Source organism: Erpetoichthys calabaricus, chromosome 1 (genome assembly GCF_900747795.2).
Source record: "Erpetoichthys calabaricus chromosome 1, fErpCal1.3, whole genome shotgun sequence".
Taxonomy (NCBI): domain Eukaryota; kingdom Metazoa; phylum Chordata; class Cladistia; order Polypteriformes; family Polypteridae; genus Erpetoichthys; species Erpetoichthys calabaricus.
The window spans coordinates 325,761,111-325,786,721 of NC_041394.2; the positions used below are offsets into that span (position 1 = coordinate 325,761,111).

The window sequence follows — 25,611 nt, forward strand, 5'->3', positions numbered from 1 at the left end:
TTGAAGCGCCCCTCCCTACATGACTCAGGAACCTATATATTAGGGGCATATGTATCTGGAACTGACCCTTTAGGGAGATTTCTAATTAAGATTGACAATCCTGTTACTAACACCTCTCATTCTCCTGCACACACACCTGTCTCCCCAACTTCTGGTTCAGACTTTTCTTCGGTTAAGATTATGAATATTTCCACCCTTTCATCCACCTTTTCAATTGAAACTGGCTATGGCGATCAGAACCGTTGGTTGCAGTGGGTATTATATTCAGCTAAGCAAGTAAATCAATCTGATTGCTACGCCTGTGCTACGGCCAGGCCACATTTGGCTACTGTCCCTTTCCCTCTTTCTAATACACTTTCTCTCCTCTTCCCCCCCACTCCTCAAATGACTCCCCCGATGTTCCAGTCTCATGAAGGCAATTATACCTGCTTCTCTAATAATTATAGTTCCCCCTTCCGAAGTATTGATGTTGGTCATATCCCTTCTTCCTTCTGTTCCCAGACTTTCCAGGTTAATTCCACCTCATTTAATTCTACATTATCACTTTTCCTGTTGACACAGTCCACTCCGCGTGCTGATATTTGGTGGATGTGCAGTACATTAACATTACTTGATATTCTTCCCCCTATTTGGACTGGCACATGCACATTAACCCAACTTGTTATGCCTTTCCGCCTCCTCCCTTTGAATTCTCCTCGCATGTCGTCCAGCTCTGGCCGACGTCGTTGACCCCGCTCTGCTGACCCCTCCACATTCTCTCTTCACAGCCCTGGCGTTTACTTTGCTTCCATTGGTGTCCCTCGCGGAGTCCCTGATAAATTTCAAGCGCGAGATCAAGTTGCTGCCGGATTTGAGTCTATTTTCACCCAAATTACAATAAATAAAAATGTAGATTGGATTAATTACTTATATTACAACCAACAGCGTTTCCTGAATTTTACTAAAGAGGCTGTTGAAGGGATACATGAACAGCTTGATAGAACATCCCTTATGACTTGGCAAATTCGATTAGCATTAGATATGCTCCTTGCTGAAAAGGGGGGTGTATGTGCTATGTTTGGTGATGTGTGCTGCACTTACATCCCTAATAATACGGCTGCCGATGGATCAATCACCGTGCTTTGCCAGGTTTAACTGCCCTTTCAAATAAATTAGCTACCACTTCTGGCATTTCTAGCCCCTGGGGCTGATGGCTCAGGTCAGTTTTTATTTCACTGGCCGTTGCTTTTATCATTCTGTTACTTGTGGCCTGCTGTATAGTCCCCCTAATTAGATATATTGTGTCCCAGTATTTCACTGCCTCCGTGGCCAAGGCTTATATGTTACACGAAGAATGCATGCTTCCCATTTCTTCCTCCTTTCCTTCCACTCCTTCCCCTTCTCCTACTCTCTCCCGCGTTACTCCTGTATAACCCATAAAAAAAAAAAAAAAAAAAAAAAAAAAAAAAAAAAAGGGGGGAATGTAGAAGAAGAATGTTCTCCTCAGCACTATGTGTTTCTTTGTGTTTGTAAAACTATTTTGTAACTTGCCAGTGAGAGACGCTTTGGCTTATGAATTAACCAAAAAATATGTTATTCCAGGGTTCAGGAGAAATAGTGTCCACTATGAATAAAATGTAAGCTGTTTCTTGTTTTCCTTTGCTCAGAGTGAATGTTTCAGGGACAAGGTCACAAGGCTGCAGAACTGCACATGTAGTTTATGCAAAGGCGTCTCTCCTGTGCTTAGCTTCCAAAACACAGATAATGCTTAGCTCAACAGACATATTGTTTAACTTTACTGGTTTGATAAGGATGTTCTTTCTGTCTTATTAATCATGAGATGCTGAAGTATAAAAAACCCCTCCTGGCTTTTCATCAGGGTTCAATTGAGCTTTGCGGCTATAGGTTATACTCTTTTGAATCTCTACTTACTGCGACTCCAAATAAATAAATAAACAAGAATTGAGAAAATATTATCTGTCTGCTTTTCAGTGTGCATTTTTTCGTCCACACATGTTTGACTGATAAGAAGAGCTGAGTTCTATGGTGTTACAAGCCATAGCCACCCAGAGGTTTTAGGAATGCTGTCACTTCTTTTAAGTGTTGATTCTTGGTGTTCCAATTGTGGCAGGTGGATGAAGGGTTGGGTGGGTTGATGTTAGAGGTATTCTGAGATCTGCTTGTAACTTGTCAGCTTTCATTATGTGGGCGTATGAAGATCTGTCTGTCTATCCAGCCATACCACCTGCACTTCAGAACAGGTCATCCACATGAAGCTAAGTATGTGTGGGCCTGAAAAAACTTGGGTTGCTGCTGGAAGAGGTGTGGGTAAAGCTAGTAGAGGGCGCTTACCCTCAGTTCTGAACATGGATCCCAATGCCCCAGTGCAGTGATGGGCACACTATGCTGTACAAATGGTGCTGTCCTTCAGTTGAGATGTAAAACCAAGGTCCTGACTCACTGTGGTCATCAAAGATTCCTGAGTATCCTTTGTAAAGAGCAGGGTATATCTCAATGACCAGGCTAAATTGACATCCATGGCCTAGTCATTCTGACCCCCTAATCATCCTCTGTCTCTAGTTGGTTAACTATCTCTTACCAATTAATCACGTAACAGCTAATGCACATACTGGTGCAATTATGACTGCCATTACAGGGTACCATTGCCATCTAAAATGCCCAGGTATCTACAGCAGCAGGCCATATTAAAACCGTATTCATAGAGGCGAGTGGCACAGTGTGCGAGCACTCACCAAAGGGTGTGCTTTTCTTTTGTTTTCCAAATCTCTCTATCATGTGATAGCCATATAATTGGTGTTGATAAGAAAAATAATTATATGATCAGGGACGAAGATAAACAGAACCATGGTCCATGTGTGCAGTTAAGAACAATATTTGACAACTGCAGCTTTCGTACAGTGTTCATGGCCCTCTGCTCATGTGTACCACAGTGTCATGAACTCTGCTGACAGTCCTAACAGGACTAAGTGTAGGGGATAGCATTGCAGTTGTTTATCCAGTAACTCCATTTTATACACTATAATGTGTGAATGCTTCAGCCATTGTAGCTCTTTGGACTTTTGAGAGTGTCTTTCACACACAGAAGACAGAACAACACAATAGATCTTAACATAAAATGCCAACCCCCAACAACATACCGAATAAAATTGTGAAAATGATGTCAGATAAAATGCATATCAATTAACATAATTCCAAATGCCTATAAAATTTCAGTTGATGCTGAAGTGTACATTATGTGGTACTGAGCAAAGTCCTGCATGTATGTTTCATTATAAATGACAGTATGATGACATGGTGGCTATCACTGCTGCCTCACAACATCTTAAGACCAGATTTGATTACTGCCGCAGTCCCCCTATTCGCCACATGTTGGGATTTTCTCTGGGCACTCCAGTTTCTACCCACCCTAACATGTGTGTTGGGTTCATTAGTGATGACAGAGCCATCCACTGCTCCCTAGAAAAAAACAGTGTCAAATCAAAGATCATTTCTTGTCTTGCACCTAATCTAGCTGTGATATGTCCTAGCACCTTGAAAGGGAGAAAAAGGCTTCAGAAAATTGAGAGAAAGGCCATTATGATGTCAGCAGCTCTTTGTAGTCTTTATGTTTATTTAGTTCAAGATTTTTGGAGTCCTCCTAATTCAAGTGCCAAAAAAGAAGATTAAGAATTGATATACGACAAAGTAGGACTTAGAATGCTACTCTGTTTCAACAATTAGTCTCTTTTTCAAATTCTATCTAAGCCCACGGTTTTCAAACTTTTTTAAACAAGTACCACTCCGCGAGGACCAGTAAACTGAAGTACCACTGTCAATGAATCGTTAATTTACACCCGTGTTGTTTTGAAGAAAAAGTCACTATAATGACTATAATTATGACATTAAAGTGATATTAAACTAATTAAGGAAATGGGTGCCTGCGCTAATAAAAGCCGGCTTGGAGTCTTCCACGCATTTACAGTAGTATACTTATACTATATATGATTATGTGCAACATATTGGCATTGTAGCAACATCAATTCATGGTAAATAAAGGACCACACGAGTACCACTTGGCATGACTTGAAGTACCACCAGTGGTACGCGTACCACAGTTTGAAAACCGTGGATCTAAGCTGTGTTTACCAGTTTTTAAAAATCTTTTGAGATCAGTGAGATCCTGTCAAGTGTAGAGCTCACTAATCAGCATTTTGCATTTTCATTTTTTACTTTCTCGTATACGAAGTATAGGGAAAGTATTGTAATCGTCCAAAAATTCCATTTAGAGATTTTGATGAATCGTGACATTTTAGACCTCCCTGAGTTCAAAAATACAATTTTTGGAATTATGTCTGTGTGTGTGTACATAAACACGATAACTTGAGTACGCTTTTACTTAGATCAAGCAAAATTTGACATACAAGTATTAGGGACAAAACATCGATTTCTATCAACTTTTGGGCTATTTCTGCTAACCAGTAGTGGTACCTTTTATTCATGCAGCTCCAGAATCCGATTTTTTCAACTTTACTTTTATAATAATTCAGTTCAATATATTATTAATTTGATTTGTTGTTGATGTTTTTTTAATGTACACAATATAAAAATATAATCATTGTCTTGTGGTTTACTCCTCAAATATCCATCCCTGTATATGAGTATACGAGAAGATCGAGATGAGACGACCACCCTTGATTTTTACGTGTTTTAAATCTTGCCTAAAAGAATTTTGAAATAGTTGTTAAGGTAGTATGCTTTAAAATCAATATAGTGTGATCGGTCAGTTCAAAAAAACAAAAGATTCACTGAAGTAGCTTACAGAATTTGCAAGTTGGGTAACTCTTCACACACATCTCTGGGCAGCGTTGTTATCCGAGCACCAGTCAGGGTCCTAACAAAATATAAATTAAACACTGATGTGAATGGCAAGAAAGCCTTTGGTTACCTTTGATGGTGCTTGAAATTCTTGGCAAAACTGATTAAAAAAGAAACAAACATTAAAAAATAAATCAGAGTGGACCACTTACAAACTTTCCAGGCTTTTGGTCCCCGTGAGGTCTGGGAACTCTGTGATTTCTGTAGCTCCATTAAGGGACCTGAAACAACAAAGACAAGACCCACTCACTATTTTGGAGGTGCAGTGGTGGAGCCACAAGGTCGAATTTTTAGTTGCTGAAATATTTATAGAAATAACAACAAACATTTGCAACCAATCAATCTATCAGAGGACATATAAACAATCACCCACCTATATAAACAAACAGTAAAATCATGCTTACAAGGTTCTCAGTTCAGGCAGGTGCTGAAATGCTGATTTCCCCACAAATTGGATTGGATTGTCGTAAAAAAATCTGAAAAAGAAGCACACATTTATAAAATTCAGCTGCTAAGCCTGCAGACAACAGAGAGTTGGAATGAAAGCTAATTTACCCATGAACATTTCTGTGACTGCCTAAGACAACTACAGCAGTACATCTCATTCTAATCACTAATGCATACATCACTAGCGTTTGCCCACAATTGTAAAAAACCTTAGAAGTTTCAACTATGCACTTAAGGGACCAAAAAGTCTGAAAGTGAGTGACGATTTTATGTGCCTACTGTGTCCTCTTTTTGTTTAATCTGAAGTTAAACAAGCCTATGCAGTATTTACAAAAATGAATGGGTTATTTTAAATGAATAACCCATCCAAAAATCATGTTTTTTTTTGTATGTTACATACCCCATGTAATTTCTAGTGATGAATGAAAAAAAATTTTATCTCATGTTTTTATGGAGAATGAAAATAGAACAAAATGAAAAAAATCATGTTGTACAATCCTGTGATAAGCGGTCTGTGGTGCTATGCAGATTTTAATATAAATAATCGAGTCTTGAGAGCATGTGGGCATGGATCGGGTGCAGATGGGGGCATGGCGGCACTGTTCTGGAGTTGGTTGTGGTGCTTGGCTGATCACATTCACATGCAAACCTTCACACTTGCAAGGGCCTCATCTGTGCCCGATTGGTTAAATGCATTACTGCTGGAAGGGATTCTACTCCATTGGAGCCTTGAGCAAGGCCTTTACCCTGTAATTGCTCCAGGGCACTATACAATAGCTGACCCTGTGCTCTGACCCCAAAGGGTATGTGATAACTATATTTCGTTGTACCTGTAAAATGACAACATCATTAAATCATTATTATCATTAAAGGGGATGACAAGAAGGACAAAAAGAATGATGGGCAGAACACACACATTTGTTTCTTGTGTGGTAGAACAGAGGCAGGTTGCCATGAGTTGAGCATATGACAGGTGGTCATGGCGCTGAACAGCATCAATCCAGACTCCAGGCTGGAGGGACCCATTGCTTAAGTGACTCTCCACGTAAAGTTGAGGAGGGTCAGCGGGAGCCAGAGAAGTGAGGCCTGGTGCGGCGCACTGCCAGGGGCCTCAGACAGTAGCAGGGACCTCAGCCTGGAATTCGAAGGTTGGCTATGCTTGTCAGAAGGACTTCTCCTCGTGCTGCTGCATCCGAATAGAGTAAACTAGGGAGATGTCAACATTTGGAAAGAGGCACCAAGGCCAAGAACAGGCTCCTGCCATGATTTTTCAACTTCAATTTTTATTGGACTTATTTATTATGGCTTTTTTTTTAAACCTCCACATAGTACACCTGTTTTATGGATTATTTATTTATTGATTGATTTTGTGAATTACTGCACCATCTGCAGTGAACATTGTTTTTGGATTGGATTTTAAGAAAAGCACTTATCACTTTTGCACCTACTACTTGCTGTAAGTGTGTGTCCTCCTTTTGCCCGATTCATCTCGGTTCATGACTATCGACGGTTCCTGGTTCAAGAGGCTCCCGGACCTGGAGCTGAACCCGGACCATCACAAATCTACTTGTCAAGTCATTTAGGAATATGTTCACAATGTGCAAAACTCAGGCATTTTTCTTAACATATTGGTAGGTGTAGGGTGTTGTACCCTGTTGAGCCATCATGGATGCAATGAGAAGTTAAGCAAAATGACACCTTTTATTGGCTAACTGAGCCGATAACAATATGCAAGCTTTCGTGGCAACCGAGGCCCCCTCTTCAGGCAGGTTGTAATCATCATCATCATGCTAAAATTTAGCTCTGAAAGGAAAGTAGTCCTGCCCTGTGTTGGCTGGGATTGGCTCCAGCAGACCCCCGTGACCCTGTGTTTGGATTCAGCGGGTTGGAAAATGGATGGATGGATGGATGGAAAGTAGTCCACAGAAAGAAGCCTCTTTGCACAGGGTCGCACTTTTCACTTGAAGACAGAACTTTTGACTAATGAATAGGGTGGGGAGATCAGGTATATAATCCAAAAGTGACCCCAAAGTGACTTGGGATTGTATTTATGATAGTAAGACAGCATATAAAGTTTAGGTTCAGTTGCTCCACTGATTCACTTAGTGACCTTGAGGGAGTTTCGCATGCCAGTTTTCATATCACACAAAATGTAAAAACCATTATACTTTTCTGTGCCTTGGGATGATGTTCACAACTTTATGGAAATTATGTTGTCCCCTTAACTCACAGTAACGTCAGCAGTGAATGTTAAAAGTGACTGTTGAGTTCGAAGAGTCAGTCTAGAGCTAGAAGGTAACGGAATAGGAGAGTAATAGGCTGGCGAGCATAGAAAGAAGTACCTGGGCATGGCAGATTATAGAGAAAGGAAGGACAACACAACATGGAATCAAATAGTGAAAGGAGGCAGAGATGAGGACATAGGAGTCCCAAGGCTGTGATATTGAGGAGATAGCAGATGTGACAGTGGTGGCACAATGCACCAAAACAGCTGACAGAGGGTCCAGGACCTGAACTGAAGCTGCTTCTCTGTCCATATTGGTGAGTTGCTACTATATTGTTGCATGAAAATGCTGCTCCAAGCACCAACCCTGTCTGCAGCAGTAGCTTTCATATAAAATAGAGTAACAGGTACTTCGTCGGCATTGACAGTGTTCAGCCCAGAGCATAAGAAAGTGAACCTGACCAACACAAACTCGGTAGTCCTTCCATCCATCCATTCTCCACCGCTTATTCGAAGTCGGGTTGCTGGGGCAGCAGCCTAAGCAGGAAACCCCAGCCCTCCCTCTCCCCGGCCACCTCCTCCAGCTCCTCTGGGAGGACCCCGAGGCGTTCCCAGGCCAGCGTGTCCTGGGTCTGCCCCATGGTGAGGCGTTAAGGGGGCATCCTGACCAGATGCCCAATCACTTCAACTGACTCCTCTCAATACGGAGGAGCAGCGACTCTACTCCGAGTGTCTCCCGGATAACTGAACTCCTCACCCTATCTCTAAGGGAAAGTCCAGCCACCCTTAGAGAAAACTCATTTTGGCCACTTGTATCTGCGATCTTGCTCTTTTGGTCACTACCCAAAGCTCGTGGCCATAGGTGAGGGTAGGAACGTAGATTGACTGGTAAATCGACAGCCTCGTCTATTGGCTAAGCTCTCTCTTCACCACGACAGACCATTGCAGAGCCTGCATTACTGCGGATGCAGCACCGATCCATCTGTCGATCTCCTGCTCCATTCTTCCCTCACTCGTGAACAAGACCCCGAGATACTTGAAATCTTCCACTTGAGGCAGTAATGTGTTCCCAACCCGGACAGAGCATTCCACCCTTTTCCGTCAGAGAACCATGACCTCAGATTTAGAGGTCCTTTGCTACAAAACTTGCACATGTGTATTTTATTTGATGGGTGATAGGGCAAGGAGCAAGAAAACCTGTTTGCATTACAGAGGTCCTTGCTGCAGGACGTGCGACTGGGCGGTAGATGTGGGTGGGGCTGGATGTCTGAATATTACCATAAACGACTAGGTGTTCACTGATGAACATGCAATTGGGTGAGGTCAGACGCAAGACTGTTAGTATATAAAGGGACCATGTTCACTATGGAGAGTTAAGTGCAAAGATATTAGTCACATTTAATTAAAATTTTAAACTGGAACAAGATCTTCAGCATGACTCTAGTTTGTAGTTAGTTGTTGGTTTCAATGGAAAAGTGCCATTAGGGGCACCTTTAAACTATGCCATGTTAACTTCTTTTCCCAGAAGAAGACTGTGCCATACAGTTTCTGTCTTAATATGTGTTAAACACTAGGCACGTGTGGCCAGAAGGCATTTTTTTTATTAACTCTTTTAGGGTGGATGTTGACTTTTGTCGACACAAGGGGTTGAGGGCGAATGTCAACTAAAGTTGACATTCAGGGGCAGTGGGCAAAAAACAACTGTAAATGTCGACAAAACTCAGTGTTCTGTTATAGGTAGGCCCTCTTTTCTAGTAGGACTGTTAGACTTGTTGACTTGACAGCGAATCCCTGAGCAACGTCTAGAATGGCATCAGGCGACAGAGCGAGGCAAATGTGCAAAGCGAAATACTCAGTGCATATTAGTTACTTATTTATTTTTTGCGTATTATTGCTGTATTGGATTATATTTTATTGAACTTGATGCAAGTGATCAGGACCCTGCATCAGCTGAATGATCCCGAGCAGATCATCACTGAGCCTACAGCGACATTGACCCGGAAGGACTACACAGACACAAATCTGTGAGAGGCAAGCTGGCATCTGGACTTGAACAAACAACATGGTGTGGTAGTGGAAACTACAGATTTCCAGCCACTTGACTACTTCAAGCTGTTTTTTTTTTTTCCAGAAAGTGTCTATTAGCTGATGAGACCAACAGGAATGTGATATGTATGTGATTAGTATGTGAGTCTACATACTGTAGGGGCTCATGGAACATAAAACAGAGTGACAGTTCTCTTAAATAAGAATTTTATGTTGATTCATGTGTGAAACCATTGCTTTGCATATTTTTCAGAAAACTGATTTGTTTAGAAAAAAATATTCAGCCCTGGGACAAAAGGGAAAGAAGAAATAATTAGCCCTAAAAGAGTTAAACACGCTGGTTAGGTTTCTGGTCAACTCTAAGTAGACTCACTTTGAGTGAGTGGGGATGTGTAATGCGATGGGCTAACATTCTGTCGATGGCTTCATCCTGCTTTATACCTGATGGCAGCCGGATGATACCTTTTTATTTCACACTTTAGTTCAATAATAAAAGAGATTACAAACAATTTCCTTGAAAAAAGATTTAAGGACAATAAAGTAATGGCAGTAAAATTACAACATTTGAAATGTAAACTTAAGATAACAGCATCACAAATCACTACAATGAAGTTATAATGATCTTGTACTGCATTAAACAGATATTATTTTTGGTATTTGGTATGCTGTATTAATCCCTGAGGGGAAATTATTGAGTGGTGTTATGTAACGTTACAATAAGGAAACAAGAAGATGTGGTTCAGCTGCTTTCTCCTTAACCTTGGTACTTAATAAGCCCAATTTATGCACGACGGATGTTGACTTCATAAGTGCTGTGAACTGTCTTAAACGTCTAAAAATAACCAATGAGATGCAGAAATGGCATAACATTACTGTTGTCCGATTACACTCGGGTCCTGGATTGTATTCCGTCTGGCTGATAATTCCTTGTGAGAACGAGCCAGTCTCCTGGTAGCGGATCAGTTCTTCCATCTCACAGTATGGGACGGGAGGAAAAGAAAGGTGCAACCTGGGAATTGTTCCAGGCCAGCATTTACATGCATAATTAACTTAGACAATCAGCTAAAGGAAATTAAGATAAATATTTTGTGGGTCAGCTGGATTTAATCAGACTCATTAACAATGGAACCTTCAGAATGCCAAACTTAACTTAAGTGACCCTGTCCAGGACAAAAGTTACTGAAAAAATTCTGAACATCAATCAAAATAATGAAGTCATAATTAGAATAAATGGTTGTAATATTTGTGTCTGTTTCTTAATTTGCCGTTTCCATTTGAATTTGCGCTTTGACATTTGAGACTACTCCGAGTTACCCAGCTGCGAAGGCTGCCATTTGCCAGTGAATAGTGAGTGGGGCAGTTGGATGTCTCAGGATGTTGCTTTGCACCACACCACTTCCATCTGCAATTCAATTTGGTTTAAAGGGCGTCTCCTGTTTTCAAACAAGGCTGACCACAGGTGACTCATCTGCAATGATGGTTTTGTTTTTTTGTAAAGAGGTTCTTCCACCACTCTAAGCATGCCAGTGCCTCATTAGGTCTCCAGAGAGCTTGTTTTACGGTTCCTGCAACAACTTAAATGTGGGTAAAAACTCCAAGAGTCAGCCTAATCGGTTCCAGTTGGTAGCAAGATCTCAGGTGCTGATCCGTGACTCTCCGGCTGTCTAACATACACTAGGATCCCAGTATCTTTTGACTTCCTATGACAGCTTGTATTGTGAAACGTTTCTTATTTGAAAGTATTTTAAAGTAACTATGATCCCATCTCTATATAAATAAAATCCAACGTCTGTCTGTCTGTCTATTTGTCTGTATGCCTGTCCACTTTAAACGAGAGAACTACTTAACGGATTTAGATCAGATTTTTTTCTATTATTTGTTTGAACATTTCGCTTGATTTTGCAACTTCTCTAATCGCGCTAAGTATTATAGTTCAGTTGCGGCACCGATTTATTCGTACGAATCTGAGAGACAGGCAACGGGCCAAGGGGAGGGAGGGAGCTGGTTGGGTCCTCCTCACTTACACGCCAGTCTCCGTTCGAGTCGCTCTACCTCTCGCCACGTGTTGGAGTGTTACCTGCTTCCACTTAACTAGTGACACCTGTTTGTTCAGCAGACATTATCATCTAGTGATTGTTAAAGAGTAACGTTTGACGTTTTTGAGAGAGAAATTGCAGCTATGTGTGTTTTAGAGGGTTCCTGCTCATTGGCAGAGATATCATGGCCAGAAGCTCTTCTCCCCACCCATCAGAGCTGAACACGATCAGATACAGTGGCAACGTTTCACGTCATAGCGTACCTACCTTCCATTTGGCCAGAGATACCTTGCCAACATTTTAAATTTTTGGCAAAGAGATCACAGCTAGAGATCTCACCCCAATAGCAAAACCAAAAATATTGTATATCAAGACACCCTCGGATATGAAAGCTATCAATATAAATTCTTTTTAATAGAAAATTATTACATTTTTTAAAAAAAATTTATTGATTTTTAAATTTTGCCCTGTTTCACTACTATACAAGCGGAGCCGCAGGGGAAAGCTAGTTTTTGATATGAAAACTATACAGTGTCGTTGCTGTAGAGAATTCTCCGATACTTACATGGTCACAAGCGATGGATTACCAATAAAAGCATGCTCTGGGATGGACTTGATGTTATTGCTGTGGAAGCTTCTGAAAGAGCACAGACAATGATGAGTTGTAGGGCTGCCATGAACACAACAGGCATTGCAAAGATCACAGTCGCCAAGAGTAATATGTCTACTTACAGTTCCTTCAGATTGCCAAGGGCCTTGATGCCAACTGGAAATTCATCGAGACTGTTGTAGTTCAGATCCCTGCGTAAAGGAAGCAAATTTAAACACATCACAAGAGCAACTTCAAACATTCATACGCCATTTATAAAACCCACAAAATTCAAGTTGAGGTCACTGCAGTTATTCTGGTAACTTTGGATCAAAGCAGAAACAATCATGGACAGAAGACCAGTGCATTTCAGGTCACATTCATAAACATGCCTGCTCACACTCAAATAATCGACAGTGTCCAGTTAAGCTAATCTCCATCTCTTTAGGATGTGGGAGTACTGGGAGAAAACTCACAAGGACATGGGTAGAATGGGAAAACTCCCAGTGCAGGCTCTAGAGTGTGATTTGCAACTTTTGGCAACTAACTGGAAAAATGAAATCAGTTGATGGCCAGGGACAGAGGGTGCAGGGTTCAAGTGTGTCTTCAAATATATCATTTGTAAAAATGTCTTTACTCCACTTTCAAATATTTATGTTAGTTTACATATCAAGACATAATTAATAATCATATAGTCCTCATCACCTCTTAAAACTTGATGAATCTTGCCATGGGTGCCATAAAAGACTTCACCTTACTTGTTCAAGGAGATGTGCTATGTATGTGGTGTAGCAGGAGGCACAGCTGAGCTCCACCCTGACCAGAAAGCAACTAAGTATCCATCCAGCCATGCAGTCTTTTATATAGTAAGATAATTAAAACAAATCCTGCACTTCCACAATTAACGAAATACTCATTTTCTTCACGGTTAAATACAGCTTCCTTCATAATGTTTGAGACAAAGAGACATTTTCCTTGATTTACTCCTCGGCTCCACAGTATACATTACAAATCACACAATTCAGATTTGATTTCATTTAAGGGGATTTGCATACATTTTGGACACACCATGAAGTAATGACAGCACTTTTTCTACCTGGTTTCCCCATTTCAAGACACCGTAATGTTTGGAACTCAGCAATGGCCGATCTATTAAAGTTGTCATATTTAGGACTTTGTCACATGTCCCATGCATGCGGTGATGGCTTGAAGTCTGCGATTCACGGACATCATCAGGTGCTGAGGATCTTCTCTGCCAAGCCTTTAATGAAGTCATCTTCAGCTCCTGCTTGTTTCAGGAGCTTGTCCCCTTAAGTTTTCTCTTCAGCATATGGAAGTCATGCTCAATTGGATTTAAATTGGGTTACTGGCTTGGCCATTCCAGAATTTTCCATTTTTTAGCTTTGAAAAACTCCTGTGTTGCCTCAGCTGTATGTTTGAATCATTATCTTGTTGTAGGATGAAGAGCCGTCCAGTGAGTTTGGAGGCCTTTACTGGACCTTGAGCAGATCAGATGTTTCCATACACCTCAGAATTCACTAGGTGACTGCTGTCAGCGGTTTCATCATCAGTGAAGATAAGTGTGCCAGGACCTGTGGCAGCCATACATGCCCAAGTCATAACACCCCTGACGCTACTTTTAACAGATGAGGTGGTCTGCTTTGGTTCTTGGGCTGTTCTATTTCATCTCCACACATTGCTCTTGTCATCACTCTGCTGCAGGTTCATCTTTGTCTGGTCTGACCACAAGATCTTTTCCTAGAATTCTGCATGCTCTTTTAAGTCCTTTTCCACAAACTCTAGTCTGGCCATCCTGTTTTTGTGGCTAACTAGTGGTTTACAATTACCAGTGTGGCCTCTGTGTTTCTGTTCATTAAGTTTTCTGCTGATAGTCATCTGTGACACACACACATTGACCACCTTAAGACTGTTTCTGATCGGTCAGACTTGTGTTTGGGGGTCTCCTTTAACATTGTGAGGATTCTTCTGTCAGTGAAGGTTTTCCTTGGCCTACCAGTCCCCTAGTGAATGCTGAGCTCACCATTGTGTTCTTTCTTCTTAAAGATATTCCAGACAGTTGATTTAGGTAAGTCTAAGGTCTTACTGATGTCTCAAATGGTTTTCTTCTTCTTTTTGAACCACATAATGACGTATTTGACTTTCATTGGCACAGCTCTTGTCCTCATGTTGGTAACTACAGACTTCAAAGAGCAGAAGCAAGCCGAGGTATCTTATGAAGCACAGAAACCCACCTGAGGAATCACAAACACCTGTGATGCCAAATATCTCTAATATTATTATGTCCTGAAATGGGGGGGCATATAAAGAAAGTGTTGTCATTTCTACATGGTATGACCAAAATGTGCGCAAATCTCTCTATTATAAAAAAAACATCCTGTGGGAAGGAATGACTAGGAGACGATACATGATCTTCATGTTAAGATCACAGAAGATAGTCAAAAGACCCACTAGGACCTTAAACATAAGACATTATGCCAAGAGATTGACTCAGGACCATCTCGCAATGACGTAGAACATGAAATTCTTGCAAGACACGCCCTACTTACAATCTGTCAAATAAGACAATGGGGCAGCAAAACATTCAGCCTTGTGAAGGATCATACAGATCCAGGGTCTCAGCTCATATAAAGCATGTAAGGACAATATGTTATAAATGAAATGTCGACGAATAAACGAAGAAGAAAGCAGCGCTGAGAAAAGAGACTCAAAAGTGTTGGAGAGAAAAAACAGCAAAAAAAAAAATAATCTAGGTGCAAATTCAGAAAATAAGGCAAGTAATTATCAGCCCGTAACAAGTGGAATTGAAACAAAGCACATCCAATCGGGCTCAGAATTAAAAGACATAGTAAAAGACAAAGTAGAACTTCATAAAGACGTTCACAAACATTGGCGCTGTACACATGCAGAGCAGATTATGAAAGCAGTGGAATTCGAAAGGCTCCAAAAAAAAAAAACGTATGCGCGATACAAATGTGGAGAAAGTTAAAGAATATGAAAGTAGGAAAATTAGAAAGTATAAAAAAAAAGAAAGTAAAAATCGCAGTAGCGCAAACAAACGGAAATTATTACTCGAAAAAGGGAAAATAATCACCATGGAGCAGGTGTCATTGAAAAAAAAGCAGGACAAAGCGAAGTTAGAAATAAAAGACAGAGTAGAAAACAAAGTAAAACATCATAAGAGGTTACAAAACAAAAGGGCCAAACACATGCAGAGTAGGTTAGAGATAATTCAGGATAGGTTTCTCTGTTTGGAATTTCAGCACAGACAAAGCGATCGACATCATCAGCAGTTAATAATTTTTTTTCCAAAGTAACCAATAAATGCATGTGAGGTAAAACACGTTTTTGAAATTCTCTGACTTAAACTTCAAAGCCTTACAATATTTATATACTTCTGACAAATCACCTGTGTCCATTTATTTGATCTTTACTCGCCTTTTAGTTATTTCTACGAGTAATAATTTCTCTTTTTTTGCGCTAATGCGATGTTTACTTTCTTTTTTTGACACAGTCATTTCTTTCTGCTTTCATATTCTGTATCTTGCTCTGCATGTGTTTCGCGCCTACGTTTTTTTTTGAGTCTTTTGAATTCCAGTTTTCATTATCTCTAACCTGACAAAGTCATTAAACACGTGTCTCACAGACCTCATTTAAAAGATTCAGCATATTGGGACTCGAAAGATTCCAAATAGATAGATAGATAGATAGATAGATAGATAGATAGATAGATAGATAGATAGATAGATAGATAGATAGATAGATAGATAGATAGATAGATGCTTTATTAATCCCAATGGGAAATTCACATTCTCCAGCAGCAGCATACTGATACAATAAATAATATTAAATTAAAGATTGATAATAATGCAGGTGAAAAAAAATAGACAATAACTATGTATAATGTTAAATGTTAATGTTTACCCCCCCCCCGGGTGGAATTGAAGAGTCGCATAGTTTGGGGGAGGAACGATCTCCTCAATCTGTCAGTGTAGCAGGACAGTGACAGCAGTCTGTCGCTGAAGCTGCTCCTCTGTCTGGAGATGATACTATTTAGTGGATGCAGTGGATTCTCCATAATTGATAGGAGCCTGCTGAGCGCCCTTCGCTCTGCCACAGATGTTAAACTGTCCAGCTCCATGCCAACAATAGAGCCTGCCTTCCTCACCAGTTTGTCCAGGTGTGAGGCGTCTTTCTTCTTAATGCTGCCTCCCCAGCACACCACCGCGTAGAAGAGGGCGATCGCCACAACTGTCTGATAGAACATCTGCAGCATCTTATTGCAGATGTTGATAGGACGCCAGCCTTCTAAGGAAGTATAGTCGGCTCTGTCCTTTCTTGCACAGAGCATCAGTATTGGCAGTCCAGTCTAATTTATCATCCAGCTGCACTCCCAGATATTATAGGTCTGCACCATCTGCACACAGTCACCTTTGATGATCACGGGGTCCATGAGGGGTTTAGGCCTCCTAAAATCCACCACCAGCTCCTTGGTTTTGCTGGTGTTCAGTTGTAGGTGGTTTGAGTCGCACCATTTAACAAAGTCATTGATTAGGTCCCTATACTCCTCCTCCAGCCCATTCCTGATGCAGCCCACGATAGCAGTGTCATCAGCGAACTTTTGCACGTGGCAGGACTCCGAGTTGTATTGGAAGTCCGATGTATATAGGTTGAACAGGACCGGAGAAAGTACAGTCCCTTGTGGCGCTCCTGTGTTGCTGACCACAATGTCAGATGTGCAGTTCCCAAGACGCACATACTGAGGTCTGTCTTTAAGATAGTCCACGATCCATGCCACTAGGTATGAATCAACTCCCATCTCTGTCAGCTTGTCCCTAAGGAGCAGAGGTTGGATGGTGTTGAAGGCGCTAGAGAAGTCTAGAAACATAATTCTTACAGCACCACTGCCTCTGTCTGAGTGGGAGAGGGATCGGTGTAGCATATAGATGATGGCATCCTCCACTCCCACCTTCTCCTGATATGCAAACTGCAGGGGGTCGAGGGCGTGTTGAACCTGTGGCCTAAGGTGGTGAAGCAGCAGCCTGTCCATGGTCTTCATCACATGTGATGTCAGAGCAAAGGGCCGGAAGTCATTCAGCTCACTAGGATGTGATACCTTTGGGACTGGAGTGATGCAAGATGTTTTCCAAAGCCTCAGGGACTCTCCCCTGTTCCAGGCTCAGGTTGAAGATGCGCTGTAGAGGACCCCCCAGCTCCGATGCACAGACCTTCAGCAGTCGTGGCGATACACCATCTGGACCCGCTGCTTTGCTGGCACGAAGTCTCCTCAGCTCTCTGCTCACCTGCGCTGTTGTAATTATGGGCGGGGATGTCTCTCCTATGCTTGTATCAGCAGAAGGATGTGTGGAGGGTGCAGTACTCCGAGGTGAGAGTGAGAGTGGGTTAGGGTGGTCAAACCTGTTAAAGAAGTTGTTCATTTGGTTTGCTCTCTTCACGTCTCTCTCGATGGTGGTACCTCGCTTCGAGCTGCAGCCAGTGATGATCTTCATCCCATCCCACACTTCCTTCGTGCTGTTATTCTGCAACTTCTGCTCCAGCTTTCTCCTGTACTGCTTGTTTTTATTGTTTTTACATAAGTTTTGAAATAAAAGTGAAACTAATGAAATAGCAACAATTCAAAGAAAAAAAAAACCTTAAAAGTGTGTATCCGGAAAACCAAACACGGGGGTTGGCGAGTGAAGCGAGCAGGGGGCGAAGCCCCCTAGTCCTCATAAATGAAAGTCTGCAGTGTACAATTTAATGACGTCTAAATTGTTTGACTTGTAATTTTAAACAGTGAAGCTTGTGGGTAAATCAAGGAAAAATGTGTCTTTGTCCCAAACATTATGGAGGGCACCGTCTAGGGTTTATTCCTGCTATGCTGACAGGGACAGACTCCAGCACTCCCTGTAACCCCATTTAGGACTAAGCGGGTTAGTAAAAGACAGATTATGGAGGGCACTGTATATCGTTTGGATGTGAATGTTACTGGAAACAGTGACGATAGTTTAAGAGTTTTCACTAAATGCCTTGTCATTAGATAGGGAAAACTTTATGTTAATAATACAGTCAATGAAAGAGTTAAATACTTAAAAACAACTCATAATTTCTGCTCACTATCGCCATCTTGGATACAATGGGAAAGAAATCTTTGTTACATTGAAAAGTTTAATTGATTATGCAGTACTAGGGTGTTGTACCATGTTAGCCATTATGGATGTGGTGAGAAGTTAAGCAAAATGACCCCTTTTATTGGCTAACTAGAAAGATTATAATAGACAAGCTTTCAAGGCAACTCAGGCCCCTTCTTCAGGCAGAATGCAATCATAAAGATAAAACACAACATAATTCCCATCCAAGTTTGGTTCCTGCCTTGCCCCTGATGTTTGCCAGATTGTTTTAAGCTGCTTTGAGAACGTTATGGTAGAACTGAAAAGTAGCACAATTAACAGAGGTACACTTCAAGGGAAGTTTAATTTTTACTGAGTGATGACATCTAAAAAGTCTAAAAAAGCTTTTGAACATGGTGGTCCTTGCTCCTTGCCATATTTTCCCTGTGCAGTTTTAATTTAACTTCAAACCCTGAGGTTGTGGGTTCCAAAGCCACAACTAGCATGGCCATGAGCAAGTCAAATTGGAAGAAACAGAAGAAATGCAGTCTGAAAAGGCATCAGTCAGATAAGTAAATGTACATGTAATTGAAATGCCTTCAGCTCTACACATGCATGGATCTCCTGTGCCATGTAGCTCTATGCAAATCATGAGGGCACATCTGCAGATGAAATGAATGACCCCGGTCAGTGGCTGGGCAATAGATGGACGAGGTCAGTAGGGTATAGAGAAAACCCCTCTGAGATTTGCCTAATCTGATATCTCCTGATGGGTGACTTGTGAAAAGCATGTGATCGAGACTTGACTTTGGGAGTGAAGACATTTCCGACAGTTGTACAGAAGCTGTGGCTCACACGCACGGGGCAAGCAGCCACACTCACCGTTAGCTTCGCAGGAAAAAGCTGCTGGCTAGCAGTGGCGCGAAGCAAACATGTTATGGTGCTCCCAGCTTGTTGGCATGGCAGCCAACAACACAAATAGTCAATGTGAATAAAGTCCATGAGTGAAGACAAGCCTGCTGATGATTAAGTAGGATGTGTTATGCCGGAAAGCCAATGTGGCTTTCCTGCCTGGTGTGAAATCCATGAGTGCTGAGAGATGCATTGATTGCACTTTCATACTTCCCACAGTCAGGAGCAGCACTTTCCACACGACACTTGCTTCCCTTCGCTCCCATCACCTTCTCCTTTGTGGCACTCAGAAGAGTGCTTAGCACAGTGGTATTTGGGAAGACCGTTTTGGAAGAGGGAGTTACATACATCCCATCACAAAAAAAGCTGATTGTTGTGTTGGACTAGTCATTAAAGCTAGGTCGCAGTTTAGTTGTCAGTTGGGGTTCTCTTTAATGTGAAAAAAGAACAGTTTCTGATAGGATAATCACTGTGATGGCCTTGCTAGCTAATGCACATGTAGAACTTTTCAAGGATGTGGAAAAAGACCACCCAATTAGTCATGTAAACCAAGAAAGTTCTCATTTAGCTTGCCTGGCTAAGGTGGTTGTTTTGTAAATGTTGTGTTGAGCTTACTGCGGTGGGCTGGCGCCCTGCCCGAGGTTTGTTTCCTGCCTTGCGCCCTGTGTTGGCTGGGATTGGCTCCAGCAGACCCCCATGACCCTGTAGTTAGGATATAGCGGGTTGGATAATGGATGGATGGATGTTGAGCTTAAGAGTGAGTGGGAGCTAGGCTAGCACGTCCACCTGACTTACCAGTCTGATATGTACTTTTTATTGGCTTAACTATGAGAATATCATGGAGTGATTTTTGATAAATACATACACGCTGACTGCGATGGACTGGCATGCTCTCAAGGGTTTGTTCCTGCCTTGTGCCCTATGCTAGCTGAGATAGGCTCCAGCAGACCCCCATAGCCCTGTGTTCAGGACTACATGGGTAAGAAAATGACTGACATACATGCTGAGGAAGGCATGAGTTTTAATTAACAAACTAGGGGGGTTCACCCCCTGCTCACTTCGCATGCCAACATCCCCCCCCCCCCCCCCCCCCCCCCCCCCCGTTTCTCTGCCGCTCGCATATTTGGATTTCACTTTCACCGAACGACAAATCTTTAATTTCTCGTGGATACGCCTCTTCATTGGGAAGAAACACTACTTTTCCCTGATGGCAACACAAATTAGACGATCTACAAGTCTCCGAGTTTAAATCCAAACAATATATTCGATCTCTTTTTGCTGTTCCGTTATTTCACCGAGTAATAATTTCTGTTTGTTTGCGCTAATGTGATCTTTATTATCATTTTTCTGAGACTTTCGAAGTTTAGTACTTTCATTATCTCTAACCTGCTCTGCATGTGATTTTCCCCTTGGGATTAATAAAGTATCTATCTATCTATCTATCTATCTATCTATCTATCTATCTATCTATCTATCTATCTATCTATCTATCTATCTATCTATCTATCTATCTATCTATCTATCTAATCTGTATCATGCCAATGTTTTTGTATTCTTTATGACGTTCTACTTTTGTCACCTACTCTTTGTCTTTTATTTCCGGCCCTGGGCCTGGTTAAATCTCTTGGCACAAAGTCTCGTCCTGCGGGACATGAAAGTGTCTCTCTGAAAAAGACTTGTCTCGTCCCAGGATTTTTTTTATTATAACAGAGAGATGTGAACTGTACTACACAGACTACTTCACTTACTTATGTTGCTGATCCCTTTACAATTGGTTTCATTTCTCTTTTTTTTCCAGTTGAAGTACAGGCAGATGAAGTGAATTGTTCATTTTCACAGTGTCAGTAGTGGGATTTGGACCCACAACCTCAGGTTGTTGAGGTCCAATGCCTTAACCACTACACCTACAAACAGTGAAATTGAATTCCCTGAAATAACTGATGCAGAAGCAGGGGATCGGACCCAAGACCTCACACATGCAAAGCATGCACTCTACCCTTCTACCACTGCTTGTCTGGCCTAACTCTATAATAAAACGTACGGAGAACTACTTCTGATCCAAGTATGCATCCCTGCTGCCTTGATGGAGCAATTTTTGTGATTTTTTTAAATGTTTACATTTAAATTATTATAATTTAGATATTCAGTTTTTAGCAGTTTCATGAATTGCCCCACATTTCACAAATGATTTTTTAGATGTGGTCCTGCTCATTATAAGGCAGCCATCAAGTCTCTGTGGTCTGTGTAGTCAATAAGCTTTGTACTCATTAATCAGCTTATGAATATTATTCTTAGATGTACTATTTCTGGCTATTATTATTATTATTATATTTTATTTAGTTTCTGGTGGTTGCCTATATGGGTGTGGGAGCAGGGCTCAATGCAAAAGAAGTTATGAGCTAACAGCCGCAGAAGCAGTCGAGGTAAGCAAGCAGAGGCTGGTAATGGCTGCAAGTGGCGTCACTGTCTCATTCAAATGCCACAGAGCCCAATGGCAGTGTTCTGACATGACGAGAACTGGCCACCACTGAATTAGTCTCTTCCTCACTGCAAAGTGTGCATTTCAGGGAAGTAGGTGTGCTTTAAGACAGAAGATTTAACCATAAGGGTGCATGCGTGTCCAATTGAATCAGCCAGTTGCTTACGACATTGACTGAGGAAGACATTTTGTCAGGGTAATAATCCTAATGTCAATATCAAACAAATGTAATATCGAAATAAAGGTAATTATTTGATATGGTGAATTAAATGGGGGATTTTGTTTAAGGTAGATCCTGATGTGGACTGTACACTTCTCTAATACCAGCCAAGTATAAATGGATTATTTGTATTTTTTGCTGTTGTTGTGGCATTCTTGTCATAATGGTGGTCTTACGGTGGTACTTTACTCTCCACAGTGCATTTCGCAACGGCACTAATGCTCCTAATTGGACATACTGTATACTGTACCTCATCCATAGCACATAATTATTCTTTGTCTTTTGCTCTTGTACGTCCCTGTTCTTGCACAAGCTTTGTAATTTTTTTTTTTTTTTGGTTGCAGTTGAAAATACTTTAAGTTGAATGGAACTCGTTAATTCATTTACAACATTTTTAATGCCAAACATGAGTATTTACAGCTTTAAAAAATGTTTATTTTGTTCCCCATCCTTAATTAAATGTTCAACAAAGGCTACGTAGAGAGCCGCACTTTGTTTATATCCTCACACTCAACCCTGAGAGAACTCACAACACAACCACTCAGTGCAATTTCCTTATTTTTTATTTTTGTTTCTTTTTTCATGATGTGCACGGTGATTAAAAAAATGCATATGACAGAGGTCAACTCACAAGGTTTCAAGGCTGTGGAGTCCATCAAAACATTTCTTTCCCAGGGAGTGAATCCTGTTGTTGTGAAGGTGTCTGTAAAGAAACATGAAAAGCCAAAGTGAGTAAATCTGGACTTTTCAAAAGGACGCAATGCCAAAATGAACTTTGCAGTGACAGCTGATGATAGTACAGAACAAGATGGCAAAGCTAGACACAGCAGCTCCTGGGTGCAGCAGGGCTGGGTTGCGGATGGCTTTGGATTTCTTGACTCACTTTTTTGTGCACAACTAAATAAAATTATGTGTTGAAGCATAACAAACACACTTTATAGGGAACGTTGAACACCACCACAATTGACTTACTGTGGAAAGCTGTGTCTGCTTCATCTGAACATAATGATGTTCTCCAAAAAGTTACACTTGTATCTCATCTGTCCATAGAATATTCTCCCAAAAGGCTTGGACTATAATCCAGGTGCTTTGTGGAAAGTGCCAGATTAGCTCCTCTTTGTCAGCCATTGTTTCTGTCCTACTAGTATTCAATGCAGCCCATTTCGGCCCCTGATGGTGGAGTCATGAACACTGACCTTAGCTATGGCAAGAGAAGCCTGCAGCCCTTTATTTATTTATTTATTTACTAGCTGTACCCGGCCACGCGTTGCTGTGGCTCAGTCTGGTTAAATGGAAAAGAAAGAAAAGAGAAAGCGCACGTTTCTAATATGTTTAATTTCACAATGCTTGTGGGTATACAATATTTTTTGTTGTTCCATTGTCTGTGCAGATATAGAGATTGTCTGGTTTGCCAACTGTAGAACACGCAACATATAATTGTCCATGTGAGAAGCAATCCGTGTCTAGATCTAAACCGCACAATTCTAAAGATTGGCCCTGAGCTTTGTTGATGGTGATTGCAAACGTTAATCGAATTGGGAATTGCAATCTCTTAAAAAGAAATGGCATATCCATTGGAATCATAGGAATGCGATGAATGAGGACATCTTCACCTTTGAAAGGTCCTGTCAAGATTGTTGCTTCTACGACGTTCCTCATTAATTTTTTTACTGCAAGCCGCGTGCTGTTGCAAAGCTTTGGCTGGTTGATATTTCGCAACATGACAATTGGCACGCCGATTTTCAATTGCAGTACGTGCGGTGGTATCCCTGGCAGATTGAGTGAATTCAAAAATTCTGTTGGATAATTAACCGCTTCATCTGCTTCCACAACAGTGTCGACGGACTTGTATGTGACTGCCTCGTTTTGAATGTTAGACTGAATAATATTGTTAAGTTCGTAGACGTCTTTGTTCTTGGCCGCAAGAATAGCTTGTTCACTCAGGCAATCGTGATTCTTATAATTGGTTTGAATATCGGGAAATACTTTTTCAACCAATTTTTCTTTTGACGTCACTAAATTGCAGAAGTTATGAGGCAATGAAATTCGTCCTGAGGTCAGATCAACTGGCACCTTTCCGTTCCCAATTTCCAGCAATTGATGTGAGAATATCTCAGCTGATCGATCGTTTTGCAGCTGGACACGCATATTTGTAGTTAATTTTAACGTCTTTACGTGTCGCCACAAATTAGAGTATTTCAGGCAAGCATTTATTTCGTCCGCTGGTGTCGATCGAGGAATTACAGGTAATGTTTGCCTGAAATCTCCTGCAAGCAATAGTAATACGTTCCCAAATGGTCTGCTGTTTCTACGCAAATCTTGCAATGATCGATCAAGAGCCTCGAGCGATTTTTTGTGTGCCATTGTGCATTCATCCCAAACAATAAGTTTGCATTTCTGCAATACTTTTCCCATGCCGGATGCTTTGGAAATGTTGCACGTGGGAGGATCGTAAATCGGAAACATTGAAATGGAATCGTAAAATATTTAGTATAGCGTGTGTTGCTTTTACGTCCAACAGATGACGCTGTTTTTCAAAAAAAGCATGTTTTTACCTATCACAGGTGTGACATCTATATAATATGTATATAAAAACACGCGTGTATTTGAATGCAACGCTGTGTCAAAATTTCAAAGCAATCGGTGAAGAACTTTCGGAGATTTAAGATTTTGAACAAACGAACATTTACATTTTTATTTATATAGATGGTAGGACCCTTTTGGCTAATTTGGCAGGCTGGCCATTCCTAAATTGCTTCTCTTCTATTCCATTTCAAGATTATGGCTTTCACTGTGGTTCAGTGGAGTCCAAGCACCTTACAAAGAGCTTTGTAACCTTTATGAGGCTGAGAGATAGCAGCATTGTTTTGTTCCCTTCTAGACTTCTCTTTGATTTTCCCACTATATATTTGTTATATTGTGATCATATTAGCCTGACTCTTACATTAAGGGTCCAAATAAGCGAGGTTTACAGGAACAGGGTTAGCTGAAATCAGGCCTGGCTGTGGTCAACCATTTTTCTAATTGTCCCTTTCCCTGGGTTGATTTAGCTAGGAGGCAGGGCTGTCTTAACATGTGGACACAATGGGCACTGGCCGGGGGGTCCCAGAATGTTTCTGATTCCTATGTATGTTTCTGTTTTGCTGTCATTGTTTTGCCCAGGGGGCCTATGATGTTGTTAAGATGGCCCTGCTAGGAGGCAAGTACCTTTTCACACTGTGCCAGTTTTTATTAGATAACTTGTATCACTAGATTAACAAAATAAAAATTAAAAATAAATAATATAAAAAACAACATGTGTTATTTGTTCATTCTAGTACCCTTTATGTAATACTAGCCGTCCCCCATGGCTTTGCCCACATAGAAGTGTAACAGGGCAGCAAGGAGGGCTCTCCCTGGCTCCCCACTCTTGACGTCACACTTCCAACTCCCCTCTGCCTGCAGCCTCTGTCTCTGATTAGTGCGAATATATCATTCCTGCAAGGGCCCCGCCTGCCCCCTCAGTCCACTCCATGTCTCTTGGATTTGAGCAAATAAATCGTTACCACAAGCGAACTATGATACACAGCACAATGTGAGAACTCACACAATCAACTGGAATGTTCAAGCAAATTATAGAAAAAGACCCAATCTAAATCCGTTAAGTAATTCACTCATTCATTAGCTAAGCGGAGGT

At 41.2% G+C, this 25,611-nt stretch overlaps 1 protein-coding gene across 1 annotated transcript in view; it reads right to left on the reverse strand.

Moving 5' to 3' along the window:
• The window catches only part of LOC114664462 (leucine-rich repeat-containing G-protein coupled receptor 5-like), a 236,611-nt gene that overhangs the window by 22,337 nt on the left and 188,663 nt on the right, over positions 1-25,611 (reverse strand). The window contains exons 6-11 of the mRNA XM_028818566.2: positions 22,567-22,638; positions 12,340-12,408; positions 12,173-12,244; positions 5,259-5,330; positions 5,007-5,075; positions 4,799-4,870 (exon numbers count right to left, since the gene is read on the reverse strand). Coding sequence (XP_028674399.2) covers positions 4,799-4,870; positions 5,007-5,075; positions 5,259-5,330; positions 12,173-12,244; positions 12,340-12,408; positions 22,567-22,638 — 426 coding nt within the window. The remainder of the gene's footprint in view (positions 1-4,798; positions 4,871-5,006; positions 5,076-5,258; positions 5,331-12,172; positions 12,245-12,339; positions 12,409-22,566; positions 22,639-25,611) is intronic.